At 42.5% G+C, this 21,915-nt stretch overlaps 1 protein-coding gene across 1 annotated transcript in view; it reads left to right on the top strand.

The window, feature by feature from the left end:
- Positions 1-2,378: 2,378 nt before the first annotated feature.
- LOC124009341 (rho-associated protein kinase 1-like) overlaps positions 2,379-21,915 on the top strand; it is a 74,346-nt gene continuing 54,809 nt past the window's right edge. The window contains 1 exon segment of the mRNA XM_046321032.1: positions 2,379-3,417. Coding sequence (XP_046176988.1) covers positions 3,325-3,417 — 93 coding nt within the window. The 5' untranslated portion in view covers positions 2,379-3,324.

Genomic DNA, 21,915 nt, shown 5'->3' with positions numbered 1-21,915 from the left:
ACCCACCCAACACCATCTGCCCGATACGGTTGAAACCAGGATTAATCAGTGAAGAGCATACTTTGTGCCAGTGGCCATCTAAGGTGAGCATTTTCCCACTGAAGTTGGCTACGACGCCAAACCATAGTCCGGTCAAGATCCTGGTGAGGACGACGAGCACACAGATGAGCTTCCCTGACATGGTTTCTGACAGTTTGTGCAGAAATTATTCTGTTGTGCAAACCCACAGTTTCATCAGCTGTCTGTGTGGCTGGTCTCAGACAATTCCGCAGGTGAAGAAGCCGGGTGTGGAGGTCCTGGGCTGGGGTGGATACACATGATCTGCGGTTGTGAGGCCGGTTGGACGTACTGCCAAATTCTCTAAAATTACATTGGAGGCGGCTTATGGTGGAGAAATTAACTTTCAATTCTCTGGCAACAGATCTTTTATTTCAGCTCATGAAACATGCGACTAACACTTTACATGTTTATATATTGTTCAGTATATAAACACCATCTTTCCTCCTCCTCAGATCATGAACAGGCCTGGCCTCCTGAGTGGCGCAGCGGTCTAAGGCACTGCATCGTAGTGCTAGCTGTGCCACTTGAGATTCTGGGTATGAGTCCAGGCTCTGTTGCAGCCGGCTCCGACCGGGAGACCCATGGGGCGGTGCACAATTGGCCCAGCATTGTCTGGGTTAGAGAAGGGTTGGTAGGGATGGCCTTGTCCCATCGTACACTAGTGACTCCTGTGGCAGACTGGGTGCAGTGCACGCTGACATGGTCACCAGGTGCACAGTGTGTCCTCCGACACATTGGTGCTGCTAGGTTCTGGATTAAGTGGGCATTGAAGCAGTGCAGCTTGGTTGGGTTGTGTTTCGGAGGACTCACGGCTCTCGACCTTCGCCTCTCCTGATGACGGGAGTTGCAGCGAGGAGACAAGACTGTAACTACCAATTGGGCAGAAAAAGGGGTAAAAGTAACAAAACAAACAAAATAAAAAGATCATGAACAGGCCCAGTGGCTCTATTTTGGCAGAACCGAGCATGGTAATTCATATACTATTTGTTGTGTTTATGGAGAAACAGAACAGGGTGGGCACACATTATATTAGATATTGTGGAATAATTCTAATGTTAAGATAAGATTGGAATGTGTGTTTTCAAGATGTAGTTGCCTACTTTTGAATGGGTTTTGGCCCGGCCTCCTTATGTTGAATTGAAATTTCTATTGAAAAGACTGGGATATCGAACAAGCTCATGAGCTGGGCACTGCAACATAATTGCTGCGTTCCACTGTGACGCTGCATTCATTAACCAATGGTTGCGTACCTGTCATCGACTGTGTCATTGACTGTCAGATTGCTATAAAATATGATATGGTTAGCTGATAGGTAAAGTACTTATCCAGGCGTTGTAAGATATGACAATGTCTAACACTGCCTCTGAACTTAAGACATGAGGGCGATGAAACTACGGAAAGCCATTCATTTCCAATTGAGAAACAGCGAAGTGTGCGGAAGACCGTTGGGCAATTTGACCATGGGCGAGGGGACGTGAACGGCGCGGGACCAAAGTTGTAGAAAGTTGAACTTTATGCAAATACTCTGCGACATCGCGGAGCGCTTGCCATTCGAGGGTCACTATCGCTTCCAGTTCCTACTGGATTGGCTTTTGATGCAAGCTTGCTAGCACCCACAGGAGGGGCGAAGCTGGTGTGGCGAAGAGGAGTACAATTGCTTGGCAAAACACCAATAGAACAATGAGACAGATATTTCACCGGATGTGTAAATGTGAAGCATCAGCTTGGCGTTTCCACTCACTACTAATATGGTAGTGAGTAGGAAGCCGTGGGAGTAGATGGAAGGATATTAATTTTGGCCAACATTCTGCTAATTTTCTCATCGATGAAACATTAGAGCTTTATACAGTTTTCTGGTCCCAAATCAGAAAGCTGTATTTGTCTTGAAGCAGTGCAAATGCAAATTGAGTTATTGCACACATGCACTTCACAGAGTAGGCTTTCCATAACATAAATATGCAAATCATGCTAGAACGTGCCAATAGGATCTCGCTAGCTTGTGCTTGGCTCTGCCCATCTCCTTGCATGCTCCGCCCACTATGACTCAGTTGAAACGACGGGTTATGGTCGATCTTGGTTTAGTTATTAAAGATATTTGGTTAAAATGTACGGTAACTGCGTTTCCACATAACGTGATGGGGGCGATGACATTACAGAGCCCTATTCATTTTGAGTGCAATGGAGGGAAGTGGACAGGGGGACAGTTGGGTGATTCAGGTATGGGCGAGGGGGCTCACCATACCTTCCAGACCCTACTGGATTGGCTGTTGACACGAAGCACGACATAGCCTACTTGCTAGCTTGCTCACGCCCAGTAAGGGCGAAGCTTGAGTGGCTATCCGAATTATCGTGTTATATGAAAATCCCCAGAAAGCAGTGGAACGCGACCTTTTTTTCATCATCACGATCGCGTGCTCAACAACACAGCCTGTGAACTCCTTGAAGCGCTTCAAATGTTGCCCATGCGCAGTGCTTGACATTTCAAAGTTGCTTCTCCGGTGTTTGAACAGGAAGGCGGACATGTTGGTCAGGCAGTGGGAGAAAATCGGGCATAGTCTATTTAAAAAAAAAAACACACATCAAAAGCCGATGTATCTATGTAGAACCAGCACGATTTTCGTCTGTATCGGTCAACATCAATGGCCGATGACCATGTGATATTTACTACGAAAGGACAGTAATGAAATGTTTTAACAAGACCGTGGTTTAAACTGATCGAAATTTGGAAGCAAAGTTTTTTTTTTTTTCTTCTCGCCACTTCTACTTTGCAGCTGTCAGACTCATTTTACTTTTTTGCAAGGGTCTGGCACTGATGGACAGGCCTGGAGTAATGTGGCTAGTTTGCAACGCCGGATTTATATCGCCAGATTTAAAAAACAAGGTTTAATTTTTCTAAATAGATTTTGGATGTATAGTTATCTTTTTAAAGTCCTGCACAACTCCGCTGCTGCATCCTGTGGTCGCCGACTAATCTGTCGTCGATGCAGTTATCTTATTTTGAATAGTTGAAGTTGTCTTCGTAATCTGAGCTGGTGAAACATTTTTCTCTTAAAATGTGGCTTTTGAATATCAAATGTGTCATCGTCTGTGAAAAAACGAGAAGAAACACGTTTCTTTGATTCAAACTGCGGGTTCTACGGAATTGTAGCTAGCGTGACTTGAGTTCACGCGAAGGGAAGAACATTGGGCTAGCTAACTAGCCCTATAGCTAGATTAATTCATTTTAATTGTAACACCGGCGTGGAACTCTATTTAACTGCAACAATGTCTGCTGGAGAAAGTTTGGAGGCTCGTTTTGAGAAAATCGATGCCATGTTGAAGGACCCGAAGTCGGAAATAAACACGGATTGCCTTTTGGTAAGTTACTGTTAGCTAGCCTGACAATGAACTTGGCTTGTTGGCTAATGCTAGCGAACCAACATACGCATGCTAGCTAAGTTTGTGGTTTGTTTAAATTAACGTACTATTTAACCTAACTAATCAACTTGCTAACTACCTGATTTGTTATTAACGGCAACTAGCTAACGTTATACGAATAACTAGCTGTATGTAGGCTATAATTGGTAGCCAGTCGACATCTTGAAGATTAGCCAACTACTTAACTAGTGGGTAGTTAACGCTGTGTTAACTAACGTTTAACTGGCTAGCAAGCTGAACAAGTGGCATCCAAAACACCGATGATAAGTCATATAGCGTTACTATAGTTAGCTAGGGCATCTATGCTAGCTAGAACATGACTAAATAATTATTAATCAACAAAGTTTAATGTCTCATTCTTGTTATAATTACAATTGCCTATTTTCAAACCATCAACACTGTTGAAGTTGCTAATTGTCCTGTTTGACCCTTAGGGTATTTTGCAGACTACATAGTAAGACAGAAGGGCAACGTTACACTGTATAATTTAGTTGTTTCCATGAAGATAGTCAGTCAATCATAGTGCATAGAACCAGAAAAGGAAATTCATGTATCAAGGTGAAGTCGTAAACCTAAATGCAACCTGCAGTGACCCAAGTCACTGATATATTTGTTCATTAATTTATTTTCCATTTGAAGATTAAAGGGCCGACAGTGGAGCAAATGAGACAGGGTTCGGTGCTGCCTGCTTGATGGCCTCCTTTGTTGTATAATGGGCATTACTAGAGGACACACTTTGTAGAGTATACACGAAAAGTATATATTTTGTTATATATCCTCTGAAGTGTAAGCTACAGTATGCATCAGGCCTGTTCTAACCTGCCATCCCAGCTGCATCAGTTAACCTGCTCTAGTCTGCCAACCCTGACGATTTCCTGTCTCTCACACTCGACTCATCACTGACTCGTATCAGACTGCCACGTGCTAAACCTCAGAGATTACCTTCACAGGCTCTACTGTATCAATGATGCAAATTTTAAAATGACGGGAGGTTTGCTATTTATGTAGCCTATTCATACAGCATCTCATGCCAATATGGGCCTCTGTCTTAGGGTATTAATTGTGGGAGAGATGACAGTGACTGAGACAAAGCATGATTGGATTTCCCTTAACACTGAAAATGGTGCCTCATTCACTGATGATAAAGGGAGCATTCAAATCATCCACTCACTGGGAGGAAGGTTTTCCTGTAGCCCTACCCACCCCCACCTACCTTAGTTCACTGTTATTTTTATATGTAACAAACTCTGACTCTTAAACAAGATCAGTTGTTTAGTCTCCCTGACCTCCCTGCCTGTCTGCCACAGAGAAAGGCAAGGCAAGGCAAGGCAAGGCAATTCAACTCACCTAATGCACATGCTCCGGCTCTCCTCTGACTTTTAATGGCAAAAAGCTGTGTGGACTGTACCGCAGCGCAGGCCAAGGGCAGCTACACACAAGGGTGTTGTTCCTCTTTTCCTCCTAGTTGCAATCTCCTGATCAATGAATGGAAGCCTTTGCTTCAGCCCCCTCTCCACCACCATGCTACTCCACCCACAGCTTAATAAAATTCCATGCTAATCAAATAACCTCTTGTCTTTGACTGGCCTGGTGTCCCCTGTGTGTCCCAAAGCCATTATGTATGTGCGGCCTGCGCCTGGAAAGAGTCAGAGCTCCTTGCCCAGCCTCTGCTCTGAGGTAGCTAGATGGGTGTGTTCTCTAAATACCCATAAACCAAAATTATGTTGAATGTAGACTCGTGTTTCCGAAAGAGCCTTTCTTTGTATCGGGACATTTAACTCATAAAGCAGTTTCCAACATGTTTGGCTGCTATGCTCTGGATAATCGGTTCTATCAAAATGCACAATGGAAGTGTTTTACTTAGGCTGCTATGGTTGTTGTATCTCTAATCAGATTTGACTTGGGATTGCGTTGGTTTGCCATTAGACTGGCACCCCAGACCCCACCCAGGCTATCTGCTCTCTTGCCAACTCCTTATGGAACTGCCATGCCAAATGTTGCGAAGTGCTCTGCAAGACTAGCACCCAGGCTAGTTTGCCACTGCCTTGGCCGAAATAAGTTATGCAGTTGTTCTTTTGCCTGTTGTAGGCTGTGTTTTGCTGTGACGTTTGGCCTGCATCCTCCACTCAGGGGTGGCCTATCACTCAGATGCTGTGTTCCAGCCCAGTCATTCTTATCTTCTCCCGAAGTAATTTCTCTTGGAGAGAGAGAGGGCCATATCTGTAACACTGCCCGCCCGCATCGCTCAGCTCCAGGCAGGCTCCTGCTCCCGAGAGCCTCTGCACAACCAGAATTCTTGGCATTGTGAAGGGAAAGCTCACTGACATTAAAGGGGGCTGCTATTGTCTATGTAGTTAGCTATGTTTGTTTTTCCATAGGGCTTTTGATTGCTCACACAGGCTTAGTTTAGAAAAATTATCTTGTCCAGGAAATCCTTGAATAGAAGCCTATTTCATTCATAATTGCTAGTTGGTCTCCTTGGGTATGATCACATTTTTGTTAAATCCAAATCTGGATGGGATGGCTGGATTAATCTGTTTGAACTTGCCTGATATGGACCTTTGTTTTGAGATGGAAAGACTTCCTGGCATAGCTCAGTCTTTGTTGTTTATTTGACACTTGGCACATTTGGCTCCCTAGCCTAGATGTATTTTTGGCCTCTTCCTTGAGCGAAGACTTGAGTGTATGAAATTTACTTTGTATGGGTGGATCACACATTTTGGTCACAAAATGTCTCATGAGTTTTAGGTATGTTTACTGGCGGTGGTCGTGCAACAGAAATCAAGAAAGTTGAGGCTATAGGTGTTTATGATCAGTGCCCCCTCCCTGCACGGATAATTCAGGTGCTAAAGTTCCTTGTGAATTTGGCTACTTGCTTAATAGGTGGACGTTAACACCACAGCTATCTTAGCCCCCAAAGATGAACGGCATGCCGTTGAGAAGAAATATGGACGTATTGGTGGTAAAAGTTGAGTCCGCATTGCATCTGTGCACAGCTTTGTCAGAATGGTCCAGGCCAGTGCTGTGACTGTCAGTTGTAAACTCTAAACTGCACGCCTCAGCTAATCGCCTGCCTATTGGAACAACAATATGCCCAGCTATTCATTGCAACACATAACATTCCCCCTGAACTGACTGATCATGTGCAGGAATGCAGACTAAAATGATCCAGTCCCAGGCACTTTAATAAATGGGCAACCCAACCTCCTTCCGTGATTCATTTCCTTTAACGTCACTGACTCCTGTGTTTTTTAAATTTTTTCTATCCATTTAATATTTTCCTCTTTACCATCATTATTTGACTTTTAATCCCACTAACCAATGAATCTCCCCCTGCCTGCCCTGGCTGTGCTCAGTAGAGCCAGTCAGTCAGCAGAGCTTGTCTGAATTGAGCTGCATGTCAATGTTTAATAAGTTGGTTTATGCTTGCTAGGTTATCTCTGGGGTGAGGTCAGGAGTCCTGGCAAAGGTAAGGCAGGCAGCCATGGCTGAGTTTAATTTGCCTTGAGAATCCAGGGCTCAGTCAGTACTAAGAGACATGTGAGTGGTGCACCTCTCTCTGTTGGAATGACTCAATTATATCTTGACGTGAAAGCCTTTTTGACAGCCAGTACGACTCACTGGGGCCTCATAAGGAAATGGAATGCCCCGGTTCGCCATGCCTGGGTTCACTGTCATTGCCATTTATCCACGAATCTTGTTAGAAATGCGGTCTTTCTAGGTAAGTTGGATTTCCTGTCTGTAGATATTATGAATTGTTTCTCACTTTTTTTTTCTGGCATTGAGGACAGTCTGACTCTGCTCTCTGATGGGTCTTGTTGATTGTCAGGCAGAGTTTTCCAAAGTTCTGGCCTACATCCCCATGACACTGTATTCAGGGAATTGTCCTAGCCATGCCCATTAGTTGGATTTTTCAGCCATCGACAATGCATTGCAGAAAAAAATGAAGTATGCAAAAAGCATGGCAGTTAGACATTTTTGGAAATGGGTCTAGTATTGCTTTAGTATGAGTTGCAGACTTGAGAGAGCCGGCCATTGGCACTGTTCTGTGGTGCAGTTGGGTGGCTTTACTTACTTCCTAATCAGATTTTGCATTGTGAACTGACCATCTGTATTGCTCTTATTTGGGAAATGGAAATGAGAAGTAAGGCTTCTCCGCCTGGCCTTGCCCACAGTGCCCATTGTTGGCATTTTAGAGAAGGAAGATGTGGTTGAGTCGCCATGGAAACTTAAACTCCAACTGAAATGTCTGGAAAGAGGTTTTCTTCCACTGGATTTTTCTACCCTTCAGTTTAATATAAATAATTGTCATGTTATGTCAGTTTTCTTTAATGTAATTTTTTGTGGGGTGTAGTCTTGCAATTATAAGTGTGTTTTTCATTAATAGAGTGCTATTTGTCATTTTATTTAATAATCCTATGGATGGATACTTGTCACTCTCCTGCCGGCTGCATCAGCAGAAAGCTGTAAAAAGGCAGTGAGTTAGAAGGCTGCAATGCTGGCCTCTCATCTCCATTTTCTTTTGCTATTTCCCCTAGACTGCCATATGATTGTTTGAGGTTTGATTTTCATCAGTGTGTGAAGTGAAGCATACTGAAGCCCAGGAGTTCCCGAACTTGTTCACTCAGGGTCCCCCTTCCAGCATTGAGGAACATCCCATGCACCTTCTTTGCACGCGCCACAACTATTTCTATGGGCTCAAGCACTGTTCAGAATTTTGCACATTTAAGGCTCATTTCCTGCAATTCTACACATTTTGTCATGGGGTGCAAAGAACATATTTCAGTTTTAAAGCATATTTTCTTGCAATTTTATACATTTTGCCATGTTTAATGTGTGCGTGTGATATTTGAGTGAGGATAAAATAATATATATATTGCAACTTTCAAGAGTAAGTTTAAAGCCTGACTGAGTTCCTTAAATAGTAAAAAAATAATGGGACGGGCTGGGCGGTATACCGTTCTTTGCGATATACCGGTATTGATGCACAAACCGATTTGGGTTTTTACTTTCTATAACGGTATTTGAATGTTTGTTTGTTAAATGTGATACGCAGTGTGTACCATCCATTTTTATAGTTCACAACTTCAGTCATGCCTTGGTTTCTCAAAGGACTGCCTCGCTTGGTTCACCAACTACTTCTCTGAATGAGTTCAGTGTCAAATCGGAGTGCCTGTTGTCCAGACCTCTGGCAGTCTCTATGGGGGTGCCACAATGGTTCAATTCTTGGGCCGACTCTTTTCTCTGTATATATCAATGATGTTGCTGCTGTTGATTATCTGATCCACCTCTACGCAGACAACACCATTCTGTATACTTCTGGCCCTTTGGACACAGTGTTAACAAGCCTCCAAATGAGCTTCAACGCCAAAGAACACTCCTTCCGTGGCCTCCAATTGCTCTTAAGTGCTAGTTTAACTAAATGCATGCTCTTCAACCGATTGCTGCCCGCACCCGCCTGCCCGACTACCATCACTACTCTGGACGGTTCTGACTTGTGGACAACTATAAATACCTAGGTGTCTGGCTGGACTGTAAACTCTCCTTCCAGACTCACATTAAGCATCTCCAATCCAAAATTAAATCTAGAATTGTCTTCCTATTTCGCAAGGAAGCCTCCTCCTTCACTCATGCAAACATACCCTAGTAAAACTGACTATCCTACCGATCCTTGACCTCGGCAATATCATTTACAAATTTGCCTCCAACACTCTACTTAGCAAATTGGATGTAGTCTATCACAGTGCCATCCATTTGGTCACTAAAGGCCCATATACTACATACCACTGTGACCTGTATGCTCTCGTTGGCTGGTCCTCGCAACATACTTGTCGCCAAACCCACTGGCTCCAGGTCATTTATAATTCTTTGCTAGGTAAAGCTCCGCCTTATCTCAGCTCTCTGGTCACCATAGAATCTAGAGGTCAACCGATTATGAGTTTTCAATACTGATTTATTGGAGGACAAAAAAAGACTGCTGATTATATATTTATATATATAATAATAATAATAATAAAAACAAATTATTATATATATATATATATGAACCCTGGCTTTCTCAAGGCAAATTCAGGAGTCCTGGCCTTACCTTGCCAGGACTCCTGACCTCACCCCAGAGAACCTAGAGGAAGCATAGGTCAAATGAACTGTTGGTGTGATCACTTTTAGCTGGTTATGATAACATTGTTGCACTGATTCATTGCAAGTAGTTGCACAGGACAGACAGAGATGAGCACAATGAAAAAGACCTGACGGAATTGACAACTATTTGAAAAATGGAAATCACTTGCAAACCACTTGAGTAACAAGGCAATGATGACAAACTGTAAAAGATGCGCAGGCTAAACAGCGTTGTTGAATTCCACATTTAAATAAGAGTTAATATGTAGCCTATTTGCAGTTGTCAGTATGACAAACACACCTTTTATTAATAGGCAGCGTGCAGTAGGCAAGGATGCGTTCATCAGTTGATTGACAGGTTTAGGACTATAGAACGATGAATAAGCTTTCCTCTAGAATGGATGCTCACAAACGTTTTATAGTTAAACTATAGACTACATAGCCTATCATTACAATTTTATATATATATATTTTTTTTACTTTTAGGGTCTGTAAACTGACATTTAAAGAATTTACCGCTGCAAATTTACCACTGTGCACTGCAGTAGGGGAGTAAAGTGAAGGTTTGGCTGTGTCCATATCAAGGTTTGAAAATGAGGGGGATAGGCTTGGCTAGTCATTAGAGCTATATTAAGGCTATAGGCTACAAATGGCTCTGGCTATTGAGCTAGGCCTGCTTTCTACGAGCCATATAGGCATAGTCTATTAATTAATTAGCCCTAGTACAGGATTTCTGTTTTTACTTGGCTGAATGTATCAAGCAACAATGCCATGCCTATCAGTTGGCAGGCCTGTTAGGAATAAAATTGAGTTTTGTCATGTCCTCATGCCTGATTGGATTCAACAGTTTCTCTCCACTAGATTGTATCAAGAGACGAGGGTTGTTGTGGTGACTGTATTACAGCCACATCGGAAGTCATGAGTCATGACCGCAGTCAAAATCCACATGACCGTTGAGTCACGGTAGTCTCTTCTTATGCACTCTGGACATGCGTTAGTCTTTAGCAAATTGGGTACTACCACCAGGTCGCTAATGGCCTGGTACTCAGTGCTCTATTACCCCTCTAACCACTTACTTCAACACAAATGCAATCAAAACATCAATCTCTTATCAAATCAGTGTCTTGCTTTCAAACTCACCATTAGGCTACATTTTTTTGACCTTACCGTGGGCTCAATTTTGAAGAAATTCACTTGTTGAAACGGAGTGGTAAACATGATCATTGTTCCAAAGCCAAACACAATGTAATGGACTGCTTTCTAAGGAGATTCATTCAATGCATTTAAGACGTTACATGTGTAACACCCATACGCACATTCGAGCTTATGCATAGGCTTATATATGAGGACATTTCTTGACCGCCACAGCACTATCTGGTGGGGTTGATTTATCTTGGATACTTAATATTTTTATACAGTGTGGGTTCACCATTGACATCAGGATCTCATTTACAAGCGAGCCATGTGAACATACACAATTTAATACTCATAATGTAAGATCTCAATACAAGATTAATCAAAACAACTCTCACATATCACCTCCCTTAAACTCCATCTTAACTGTCCAATGGGAGAACAGTGAGTCTAATTTCAAGGTGGCCTGAAGGCTATTCCATGAGCTGGGGGCATAAAAACTAAAATAAATTTTCCCCACGTCAGTGGAGACTAGCGGGACCTCCGGAACCAGCCAGTCCAGAGAGCGGTTCTGAAAATGTCTATCAGCAAACAAATAAACATCCTCTCACTGTCAACTGCGTTTATTTTCAGCAAACTTAACAAGATTCAACAACTGAGACAAACTGAACAAGTTGCAGACATGTGACTAACATAAATGGAATAATGTGTCCCTGAACAAAGGGGTGTCAAAATCAAAAGTAAAGTCAGTATCGGGTGTGGCCACCAGCTGCATTAAGTACTGCAGTGCATCTCCTCCTCATGGACTGCACCAGATTTGCCAGTTCTTGCTGTGAAATGTTAACCCACTCTTCCACCAAGGCATCTGCAAGTTCCCAGACATTTCTGGGGAGAATGGCCCTACCCCTCACCCTCCGATCCAACAGGTCCCAGACGTGCTCAATGGGATTGAGATCCGGGCTCTTTGCTGGCCATAGCAGAAGGCTGACATTCCCGCCTTGCAGGAAATCACACTGGAGGGTCATGTCAGGATGAGCCTGCAGGAAAGGTACCACATGAGGGAGGAGGATGCCTGCAATGACAACAAGCTCAATCCGATGATGCTGTAACGGACCCTCCACCTCCAAATCGAATCCGTACCAGAGTACAGGCCTCGGTGTGACGCTCATTCCTTCACCGATAAACACGAATCTGACCATCACCCCTGGTGAGACAAAACCGCGACTCGTCAGTGAAGTACATTTTTGCCAGTCCTGTCTGGTCCAGCGACTGTGGGTTTATGCCCATAGGCGACGTTGTTGCCGGTGATGTCTGGTGGGGACCTGCCTTACAACAGGCCTACAAGCTCTGTCCAGCGCCTCTCAGCCTATTGTGGACAGTCTGTGCAATGATGGAGGGATTGTACATTCCTGGTGTAACTCGTGCAGTTGTTGTTGCCATCCTGTACCTGTCCCGCAGGTATGATGTTTGGATGTACTGATCCTGTGCAGGTGTTACACGTGGTCTTCCACTGTGAGGACAATCAGCTGTCTGTCCTGTCTCCCTGTAGCGCTGTCTTAGGCGTCTCACAGTACAGACATGACAATTTATTGTCGTGCCACATCTGCAGTCCTCATGCCTCCTTGCAGCATGCCTAAGGCATGGTCACGCAGATGAGCAGGGACCCTGGGGATCTTTCTTTTGGTGTTTTCCAGAGTCAGTAGAAAGGCCTCTTTAGTGTCCAAAGTTTTCATAACTGTGACCTTAATTGCCTACTGTCTGTAAGCTGTTAGTGTCTTGACGACCGTTCCACAGGTGCATGTTCATTAATTGTTTATGGTTCATTGAACAAGCATGGGAAACTGTGTTTAAACCCTTTAAAATTAAGATCTGCAAAGTTATTTGGATTTTTACGAATGATCTTTGAAAGACAGGGTCCTGAAAAAGGAACATTTATTTTTCATACTGAGTTTAGAATTCATTTGTTTAGTCTCATTTCTGTTTCAGCGTGCAATTTTCCAAATTGCTTTTGATGCGTGTAGATTTTTTTTTATTGTCAGTCACTCCTCCTGTGCTGTGCACATTCCCACTCTCACACCGACACCAAGCCCCTCCCCCTGCCACTCACAACAAAGACGAAAGATCATCTTCCTATTTGTCAACGAGCAGTTTTATCTTGCCATTTGCATTTCAGGTTTTTACTGCAATAGAGGAGAACTTAACCATTGTAATGATATCCTTTTTATGTCACAACTCCTAAAAATGTACAACTGAGCAGACCCTACTAAGATGGGAGTTAATGAACGTGTGGGAAATTAATGATCACTTTCTGCCACACACGGCATTGCAGTACCACTATCATAATTTTAGCCAAAGACTGGTGCTAGCGGGTCTAGTCTGTTTTCTTCATGTGCAATGAGCATAATAATACACATTAACTTGTGCAGTGTCTTCAGAAAGTATTCACACCTGTAGAATTTCTCCACGTTTTGTTGTGTAGTGGTCAAAATATGAAATTTACATTTTTTGTCACTGACCTACACAAAAGTTAAGTGAAGGTAACATTTTTTACTTTTTTTACAAATTCTTAAATTTAAGCTGAAACGTCTTGGATCAATAATTCAACCCCATTGTTATGGCAAGCCTAAATAAGTTCAGGAGTAAACATTTCCTTAACAAGTCGCATAATAAGTTGAATGGATAGTAGTGTTTAACATGACTTTTGAATGACTAACTTATCTCTGTACCCCAACACATATTATCTGTAAGGTCACTCAGTCGAGCAGTGAATGTCAAACACAGATTCAACCACAAAAACCAGGGAGGTTTTCCAATGCCTTGCAAAGGGCACCTATTGGTAGATGAAAAAAAGCCTACATTGAATGTCCCTCAGAATGGTGAAGTTATTAATTTCACTCTGGATAGTGTATCAATACACGCAGTCACTACAGATATACAGGGGTCCTCCTATCTCAGTTGCCAGAGAGGAAGGAAACCCCTCAGGGATTTCACCATGAAGCCAACCGTCAGAGTTTAATTGCTGTGATGGGAGAAAAGTGAGGATGGAGTTACTCCACAATACTAACCTAAATGACAGGGTGAAAAGGAGGAAGCATGTACAGAATAAACATTTCCCAAACATGCATCCTGTTTGCATCAAGGCACTAAAGTAAAACTGCAACGAATGTGGCAAAGTAATGAACTTTGTCCTCAATACAAAGTGTTATGTTTGTGGCAAATTCAACATAATACGTCACTGAGTGCTACTCTTCATATTTAAAGGAATGGTGGTGGCTGCATCATGTTATGGGTATGCTTTTCATTTGCAGGGACAAGGGATTTTCATTTTTTTTTATTGAATAAGAAGAAACGTAACAGAGCTAAGCACAGGCAAAATCCTAGAAGAATACCTGGTTTCATCTGTTTTCCGGCAGACACTGGGAGACATTCACCTTTCAGCAGGACAATAACCTAAAACACAAATATACACTGGAGTTGCTTACCAAGATGCCATTGGCCTAGTTACAGTTTTGCCTGAAAGCAGCTTAACTCTATTGCAAGACTTGAAAATGGTTGTCTAGCGATAATCAACAACCAACTTGAGTGCTTGAAGAATGATTTAAGAATAAAGTGCAAATATTGTTCTATCCAGGTGTGCAAAACTCTTAGAGATTAACCCAGAAAGACTCACAGCTGTAATCCCTGCCAAAAGTGATTCTAACATGTATTGGCTCAGGGTTGTGAATACTTACGTTAATTAGATATCTGTATTTAGTTCTCAATAAATTAGCACATTTTTCTATAAACATGTTTTTACTGTCATTGAAGGGTATTGTGTAGATAGGTGAGAAAAAACATTTAGTCCATTTTGAATTCAGACTGTATCAACAAAATGTGGAATAAGTCAAGGGGTATGAATACTTTTTGAAGCCACTGTGTATATAAGGAATTGGCAACATGTTCTCATTTTGAGAAATAAGCTTCTTATCCAGGTAGGCTACTCATTTCGACATCTTAACAAAGTGAACAGGCTGTGTTAAAACAGTTGGAGATTGACAGGAGTGTGCATTCATAACAGTTCAACCTTGTTAGAATGCAAATAGATCCAAGTTGGCAAGACTTTAAAAGCTGCAATAGGTAACGTTTTGGGATGACCTGACTAAAATCACATAGAAATGGGAGTTTTAGATCTGTCATTCTCATTGAAAGCAAGTCTAAGAAAGTGGATGGGTGGGTTCTATGTGTGCTATTTCTGTGTTTTCCGTTTTTAAGATGCATTTTTGCATTTTTGCGTCTTTGAGTTTTGTACACCAGCTTCAAACAGGTTAGAATACAATATTTTTGGTTAAGGAAAATTTCACAGCAGTTTAGATTAGAGGTCAACCGATTTATGATTTTTCAACGCAAATACCGATTTATTGGAGGACCAAAAAAAAAGTAGATGCCGATTTCATTGGAAACTTGAAATTGGTCCTAATTAATTGGCTATTCCTATTAATCGGTCAACCTCTAGATTGTACAATAATTTTCTATACTTGCTTGTTTTTACGCAAATTTTAGCAACCAGGAAATGGCAGAGCTAGATCAGTGATTTATTGCACAAAAAAGGTTAAACTATTTTGATAAAATAATACAATTCTTAGTGGGTCTTATGGTTGAGGGCTTATATTTAGCCTAGGTATAATTTGATTATTAACGACTGTTTGAAATGCAGTCTATTGACCTTTAATTGTGCAACAAAGCTTATTTTGTTATAATATATTCTTTACGAAGAGATAGTGAATCTCCCATACTTAAAAATAAATCATCTTGATTATTTTATTTTTTGGCCATGTCACCCAGCCCTTGATCCTACATTGTTTTGCTTCTTTGCTCAACTCTACTGAGCTGACATAAAGAATGGTTTGTTTTAAGATGGTCACTTATTGCAGAATCATTAACCTATATTTTTAACTTGACACTTGTTCCTGAGCTTATCCCTAAGATCTGGAAATCGTCACGAGTCCCTCACCCCCCCCCCCCCCTACACAAAGGCGGAGACCCTTGTGTCTTGATCAACTACTGTCCAATTTGCCATCTAGCCGTGGCAAAGTTTTTTTAGAGTCCCTGGCCAACTCTCAGCATAGAGCTTCTCATTATATTCTTAAAGGGCACCAATCTGGTTTTAGACCTGGACGTAGCACTGTTTCAGCAGCTACGCTCATCTTCGATGATGTGCTATATTGTTTAGACCATAAAAATCATTTTGCTGCCTTGTTTACTGACGAAGGCATTTGATACTAGAGGTCGACCGATTAATCGGAATGGCCGATTAATTAGGGACGATTTCAAGTTTTCATAACAATCGGAAATCGATATTTTTGGACACCGATTTAGCTTATAAAAAAAAAATATATATATATTTTAAATTTTATACATCTTTATTTAACTAGGCAAGTCCTTTAAGAACATTCTTATTTTCAATGACGGCCTAGGAACGGTGGGTTAACTGCCTCGTTCAGGGGCAGAATGACAGATTTTTACCTCTGGATTCAATCTTGCAACCTTAGTTATTAATGAGTGACGCAAAGGATATAATGGGAGCAGATCAGGGTGCCTTGTGAGAATTCGTTGGCGAGTGGGTAACCCTCTTTTACCAGCCGTTCTATTGGCCAACGTGCATTCACTGGAGAAAAAACTGGATGAGCTCCGTTCGAGACTATCCTACCAACGGGGCATTAAACTATAATATCTTATGTTTCACTGAGTCGTGACTGAACTACGACACATAACATACAATTGTCTGGGTTTTCTGTGCATTGGCAGGACAGAACAGCTATGTCCGGTAAGACGGGGGGGGGGGGGGGGGTCGGTCTACTTGTCAATAACAGCTGGTGTGCAATGTCTAATATTAAGGTAGTCTTGAGGTATTGTTCGCCTAAGGTAGAGTACATCATGATGAGCTGTAGACCACACTACCAAAAGTCCTTATCTATATTTTTCGTAGCCGTCTGTTTATCACCACAAACTGACGCTGGCAGTAAGACTGCACTCAACGAGCTGTATAAGGCCATAAGCAAACAAGAAAATGCTCATCCAGAAGCCGCAGAACTAGTATCTGGGGTCTTTAATGCAGGCTAACTTAAATACCACTTTACCGTATGTCTACCTGCATGTCAGATGTGCAACCAGAGAATAAAAACACTCTAGACCACCTTTACTCCACACACAGAGACGCATACAAAGCTCTCCATTTCCAATCTAGTTATATCCTTATTCCTGCATACAAGCATAAACCAAAGCAGGGAGTACCATTGACTCGCTCAATACGGAAGTGGTCGGATGAAGTGGATGCTACAGGACTGTTTTGCTAGCAGAGACTGGAGTATGTTCTGGGATTCATCCAATAGCATTGAGGAGTATACCACCTCAGTCATTGGCTTCATCAAGTGCAAGTGCATGGATGACATCGTGTCCCAACAGTGACCGTACGTACATATCCCAACCAGAAGCCAAGGAATACAGAGAACATCCGCTCCAAGCTTAAGGCTATAGCGTTCAAGGAGTGGGACACTAATTTGAATGCTTATAAGAACTCCTATTTTATTTTTTTAACCTTTTTATTTAACTAGGCAAGTCGGTTAAGAACAAATTCTTATTGACAATGATGGCCAAGGAACAGTGTGTTAACTGCCTTGTTGAGGGGCAGAACAACAGATTTTTATGTTGTCAGCTCGGGGATTCGATCAAGCAACCTTTTGGGTACTGGCCCAATACTCTAACCACTAGGCTACCTGCTGCTCCAAACAGTTGATGCTATGCCCTCAGACGAACCATCAAACAGGTAACGCATCAATACAGGACTACGATTGAATACAACTACACAGCTCTGATGCTCGTCGGATGTGGCAAGGCGAAATGCCTTTTTATGCTTGCATCGAGGCAAGCATCGAGGCAAGCATGTGATCACGCTCTCCGTAGCCAATGTGAGCAAGACCTTCTAAACAGGTCAACATCCACAAGACCGCCGACTGATTACCAGGATGTGTACTCAGAGTATGCTCGGACCAACTGGGAAGTATATTGACCGACATTTTCAACCTCTTCCTGAACTAGTCTGTAATCCCACGTTTCAAGCAGACCACCATAGTCCATGTGTGTTCTTAGTCCCCTTCTGTACTCCCTGTTCACCTACAACTGCGTGGCCAAACACGACTCCAACATCATTTACATTTACATTTAAGTCATTTAGCAGACGCTCTTATCCAGAGCGACTTACAAATGATCATTAAGGTTGCTGACGACACAACAGTGGTAGGCCTGATCACTGACAATGATTAGACAGCCTATAGGGAGAAGGTCGGAGAACTGGCAGTGTGGTGCCAGGACAACAACTTCTCCCTCAATGTGAGCAAGACAAAGGAGCTGATCGTGGACTATAGGAAAAGGCGGCCCGAACAGGCCCCCATTAACATCAACGGGGCTGTTGTGGAGTCGGTCGAGAGCTTCCAAGTTCCTTGGTGTCCACATCAAACAAACTATCATGGCCCAAATACACGACGAAACCTATTCCTCCTCAGGAGATTGAAAGTGCATGGATCCTCAAAGTACTAGAGCTGCACCATCGAGAGCTGGTTGCATCACTGCCTGGTATGGCAACGGCTCTGTCTCCAACCGACAGGCGCCACAGAGGGTAGTGCGTACAGCCCAGTTTTGTGGTTCCTCCTTTAAAAGTTGTAATTTTTTTTCTGTTAATGTAAGTTAGTGCTAGTTTGACCACTGGAGGGCATCTTTGAGAAGCATTTGATTTTCTTCCATATTGGCATTACCTGAGAATTTAAAACCTTTTTTTGTAATAACGTGGGATATGGGATTGATTTTATGATATTTATCTTAATCCATTTGATTAGTATTATGTTATTTATTTTCCGAGAAACTAAACCCTCAGTGTTTCCGATAGAATGGGAAAAATGGCGTTTACAACGTGACGGTCGGGAGTAGGCTACAGCATAAGAGGATAAATAAATAAAAATGCCCTCATTTTACAGCTTGTGTTCCAATATTTCAATCAGTGATACTTATTCCCATTGTAATTAGTAATGGAACGATCCATAACTAAGTCAACATCTGCATTTTAAAGAGTATATTTATCATTATTTTATTAACGAACGCATGAAGAAATGCAGTACTGTACAGTTTGTTTTTACATTTGGATAATAAGCATAGATATAAGCCACTTGCATTTGTTTAGTAGGCTACTGTTCAGTCTGACACGTAAACATAGCCTACAATACATACTGTAGTAAACATGGGAAAGTGTGTAATTCCTCACATAAGGGAGAGCAGGTCATGTCTCTCTACTAGAGAATGCGGGAGACTGGGGTTCAATTCCTGGATGGGGAGGAAGGAGTAGGCTGTCCTTGTAAATAATTATTTGTTCTTAACTGATTTCATGTGTTATTTCATAGTTGTGATGTCTTCACTTTTATTCTACAATGTAGAAAATAGTAAAAATGAAGAGAAATCCTGGAATGACTATGTGTGTCAACTTTTCACTGGTACTTGCTTAATTAACTTAATATATATTATAGTGTTTTTTTGCCCAAGAACATTGAAAAATCCTCTGGGTTTCCGTTAGGATGGAACGGAAAATATGTTGCTGTACATGAAGGTTGGCAGCACAGTACTGAGCTATTTAGCTAAAGTATCCCTGTGTCGTGTGGGTAGGGAACGCGGGAGACCGGGGTTCAATTCCCTGATGGGGAGGAAGGAGTAGGCTGTCCTTGTAAATAAGAATTTGTTCTTAACTGACTTGCCTAGTTTAAAAAATGTTACACAAAATGTGTAACATTTCTGCACCCTAATTTTCTAATTCTAGTCTAACCAATACCCAAACGGAGATTCTGTGAAAATAAAACTCACTGATTTTTCAAGACCACTTCAAGACCAGAAAAAGGCAATTCTTGAACATGGGGATACATTCTCACTAATTTGTAAATAAAGCAAGTTTTTTTTACTAAAATTTTTTTTTTTGGTTTCTCCAGCAATAATGATTATAACTTGATTATTTAGCAGACATCACTTGCTTATACTCAGTCAACACATATATCTTAAGAATATCATGGAATATAATTGAACATTTTCATTTCTCCATGCTTATCGCAGAGCAGCGTGTAACAGTGCTGAAATTGATGTCCACAGCGGGAAGGCTATATATAACGATATATTGGAGATTTTGTTTTCAAATAAACGACAGTGAGCAATTTGTAATATGAATAAAGGCCAAAATAATATTTATAAAGGCCATAATGTAGCCCAGCTAATGGCCGTAATGGTTCTGTACAATGTGACCGTTTGTTTGAAAGAGTATTTTCACGGCCTACCCCGGCCAAACCTGGATGACGCTGGGCCAATTGTGCCCCGCCCTATGGCACTCCCAATCACGGTCGGATGTGATACAGCCTGTATTCGAACCAGGGACTGTAGTAATGCCTCTTGCACTGAGATGCAGTGGCTTAGATCTCTGCGCCACTTGGGAGCCATGACATGCATGCACTGCTCAAAAAAATAAAGGGAACACTAAAATAACACATCCTAGATCTGAATGAATGAAATATTCTTGTTAAATACTTTTTTCTTTACATAGTTGAATGTGTCCTGACAAAATCACACACAAATTAGCAATTGAAATCAAATTTATCAACCCATGGAGGTCTGGATTTGGAGTCACACTCAAAATTAAAGTGGAAAACCACACTACAGGCTGATCCAACTTTGATGTAATGTCCTTAAAACAAGTCAAAATGAGGCTCAGTAGTGTGTGTGGCCTCCACGATCTCCCTACAACGCCTGGGCATGCTCCTGATGAGGTGGCAGATGGTTTCCTGAGGGTTCTCCTCCCAGACCAGGACTAAAGCATCCGCCAGCCCCTGGACAGTCTGGTGCAACGTGGCGTTGGTGGATGGAGCGAGACATGATGTCCCAGATGTGCTCAATTGGATTCAGGTCTGGGGAATGGGCAGGCCAGTCCATAGCATCAATGCCTTCCTCTTGCAGGAACTGCTGACACACTCCAGCCACATGAGGTCTAGCATTGTCTTGCATTAGGAGGAACCCAGGGCCAACCGCACCAGCATATGGTCTCACAAGGGGTCTGAGGATCTCATCTCGGTACCTAATGGCAGTCAGGCTACCTCTGGCGAGCACATGGAGGGCCCCCCCAAAGAAATGCCACCCCACACCATTACTGACCCACCGCCAAACCGGTCATGCTGGAGGATGTTGCAGGCAGCAGAACGTTCTCCACGGCGTCTCCAGACTGTCACGTCTGTCACATGTGCTCAGTGTGAACCTGCTTTCATCTGTGAAGAGCACAGGGCAGGGCGCCAGTGGCGAATTTGCCAATCTTGGTGTTCTCTGGCAAATGCCAAATGTCCTGCACGGTGTAGGGCTTTAAGCACAACCCCCACCTGTGGATGTCGGGCCCTCGTACCACCCTCATGGAGTCTGTTTCTGACCATTTGAGCAGACTCATGCACATTTGTGGCCTGCTGGAGGTCATTTTGCAGGGCTCTGGCAGTGCTCCTCCTGCTCCTCCTTGCACAAAGGCGGAGGTAGCGGTCCTGCTGCTGGGTTGTTGCCCTCCTACGGCCTCCTCCACGTCTCCTGATGTACTGGCCTGTCTCCTGGTAGCGCCTCCATGCTCTGGAGACTACGCTGACAGACACAGCAAACCACCTTGCCACAGCTCGCATTGATGTTCCATCCTGGATGAGCTGCACTACCTGAGCCACTTGTGTGGGTTGTAGACTCCGTCTCATGCTACCACTAGAGTGAAAGCACCGCCAGCATTCAAAAGTGACCAAAACATCAGCCAGGAAGCATAGGAACTGAGAAGTGGTCTTTGGTCACCACCTGCAGAACCACTCCTTTATTTGGGGTGTCTTGCTAATTGCCTGTCATTTCCACATGTTGTCTATTCCATTTGCACAACAGCATGTGAAATGTATTGTCAATCAGTGTTGCTTCCTAAGTGGACAGTTTGATTTCACAGAAGTATGATTGACTTGGAGTTACATTGTGTTTAAGTGTACTCTTTATTTTATGAGCAGTGTATATACATACATGCATACATACACGCACGCACACAATTTTCATGTTAACAAACTATAGTTTTGGACAGTCGTATTGGACATATACTTAGTGCATGACACAAGTAATTTTTTC

The sequence above is a fragment of the Oncorhynchus gorbuscha genome, linkage group LG22 (genome assembly GCF_021184085.1).
Source record: "Oncorhynchus gorbuscha isolate QuinsamMale2020 ecotype Even-year linkage group LG22, OgorEven_v1.0, whole genome shotgun sequence".
Classification (NCBI taxonomy): Eukaryota; Metazoa; Chordata; class Actinopteri; order Salmoniformes; family Salmonidae; genus Oncorhynchus; species Oncorhynchus gorbuscha.
This window is presented reverse-complemented; position numbering and strand designations above follow the sequence as displayed.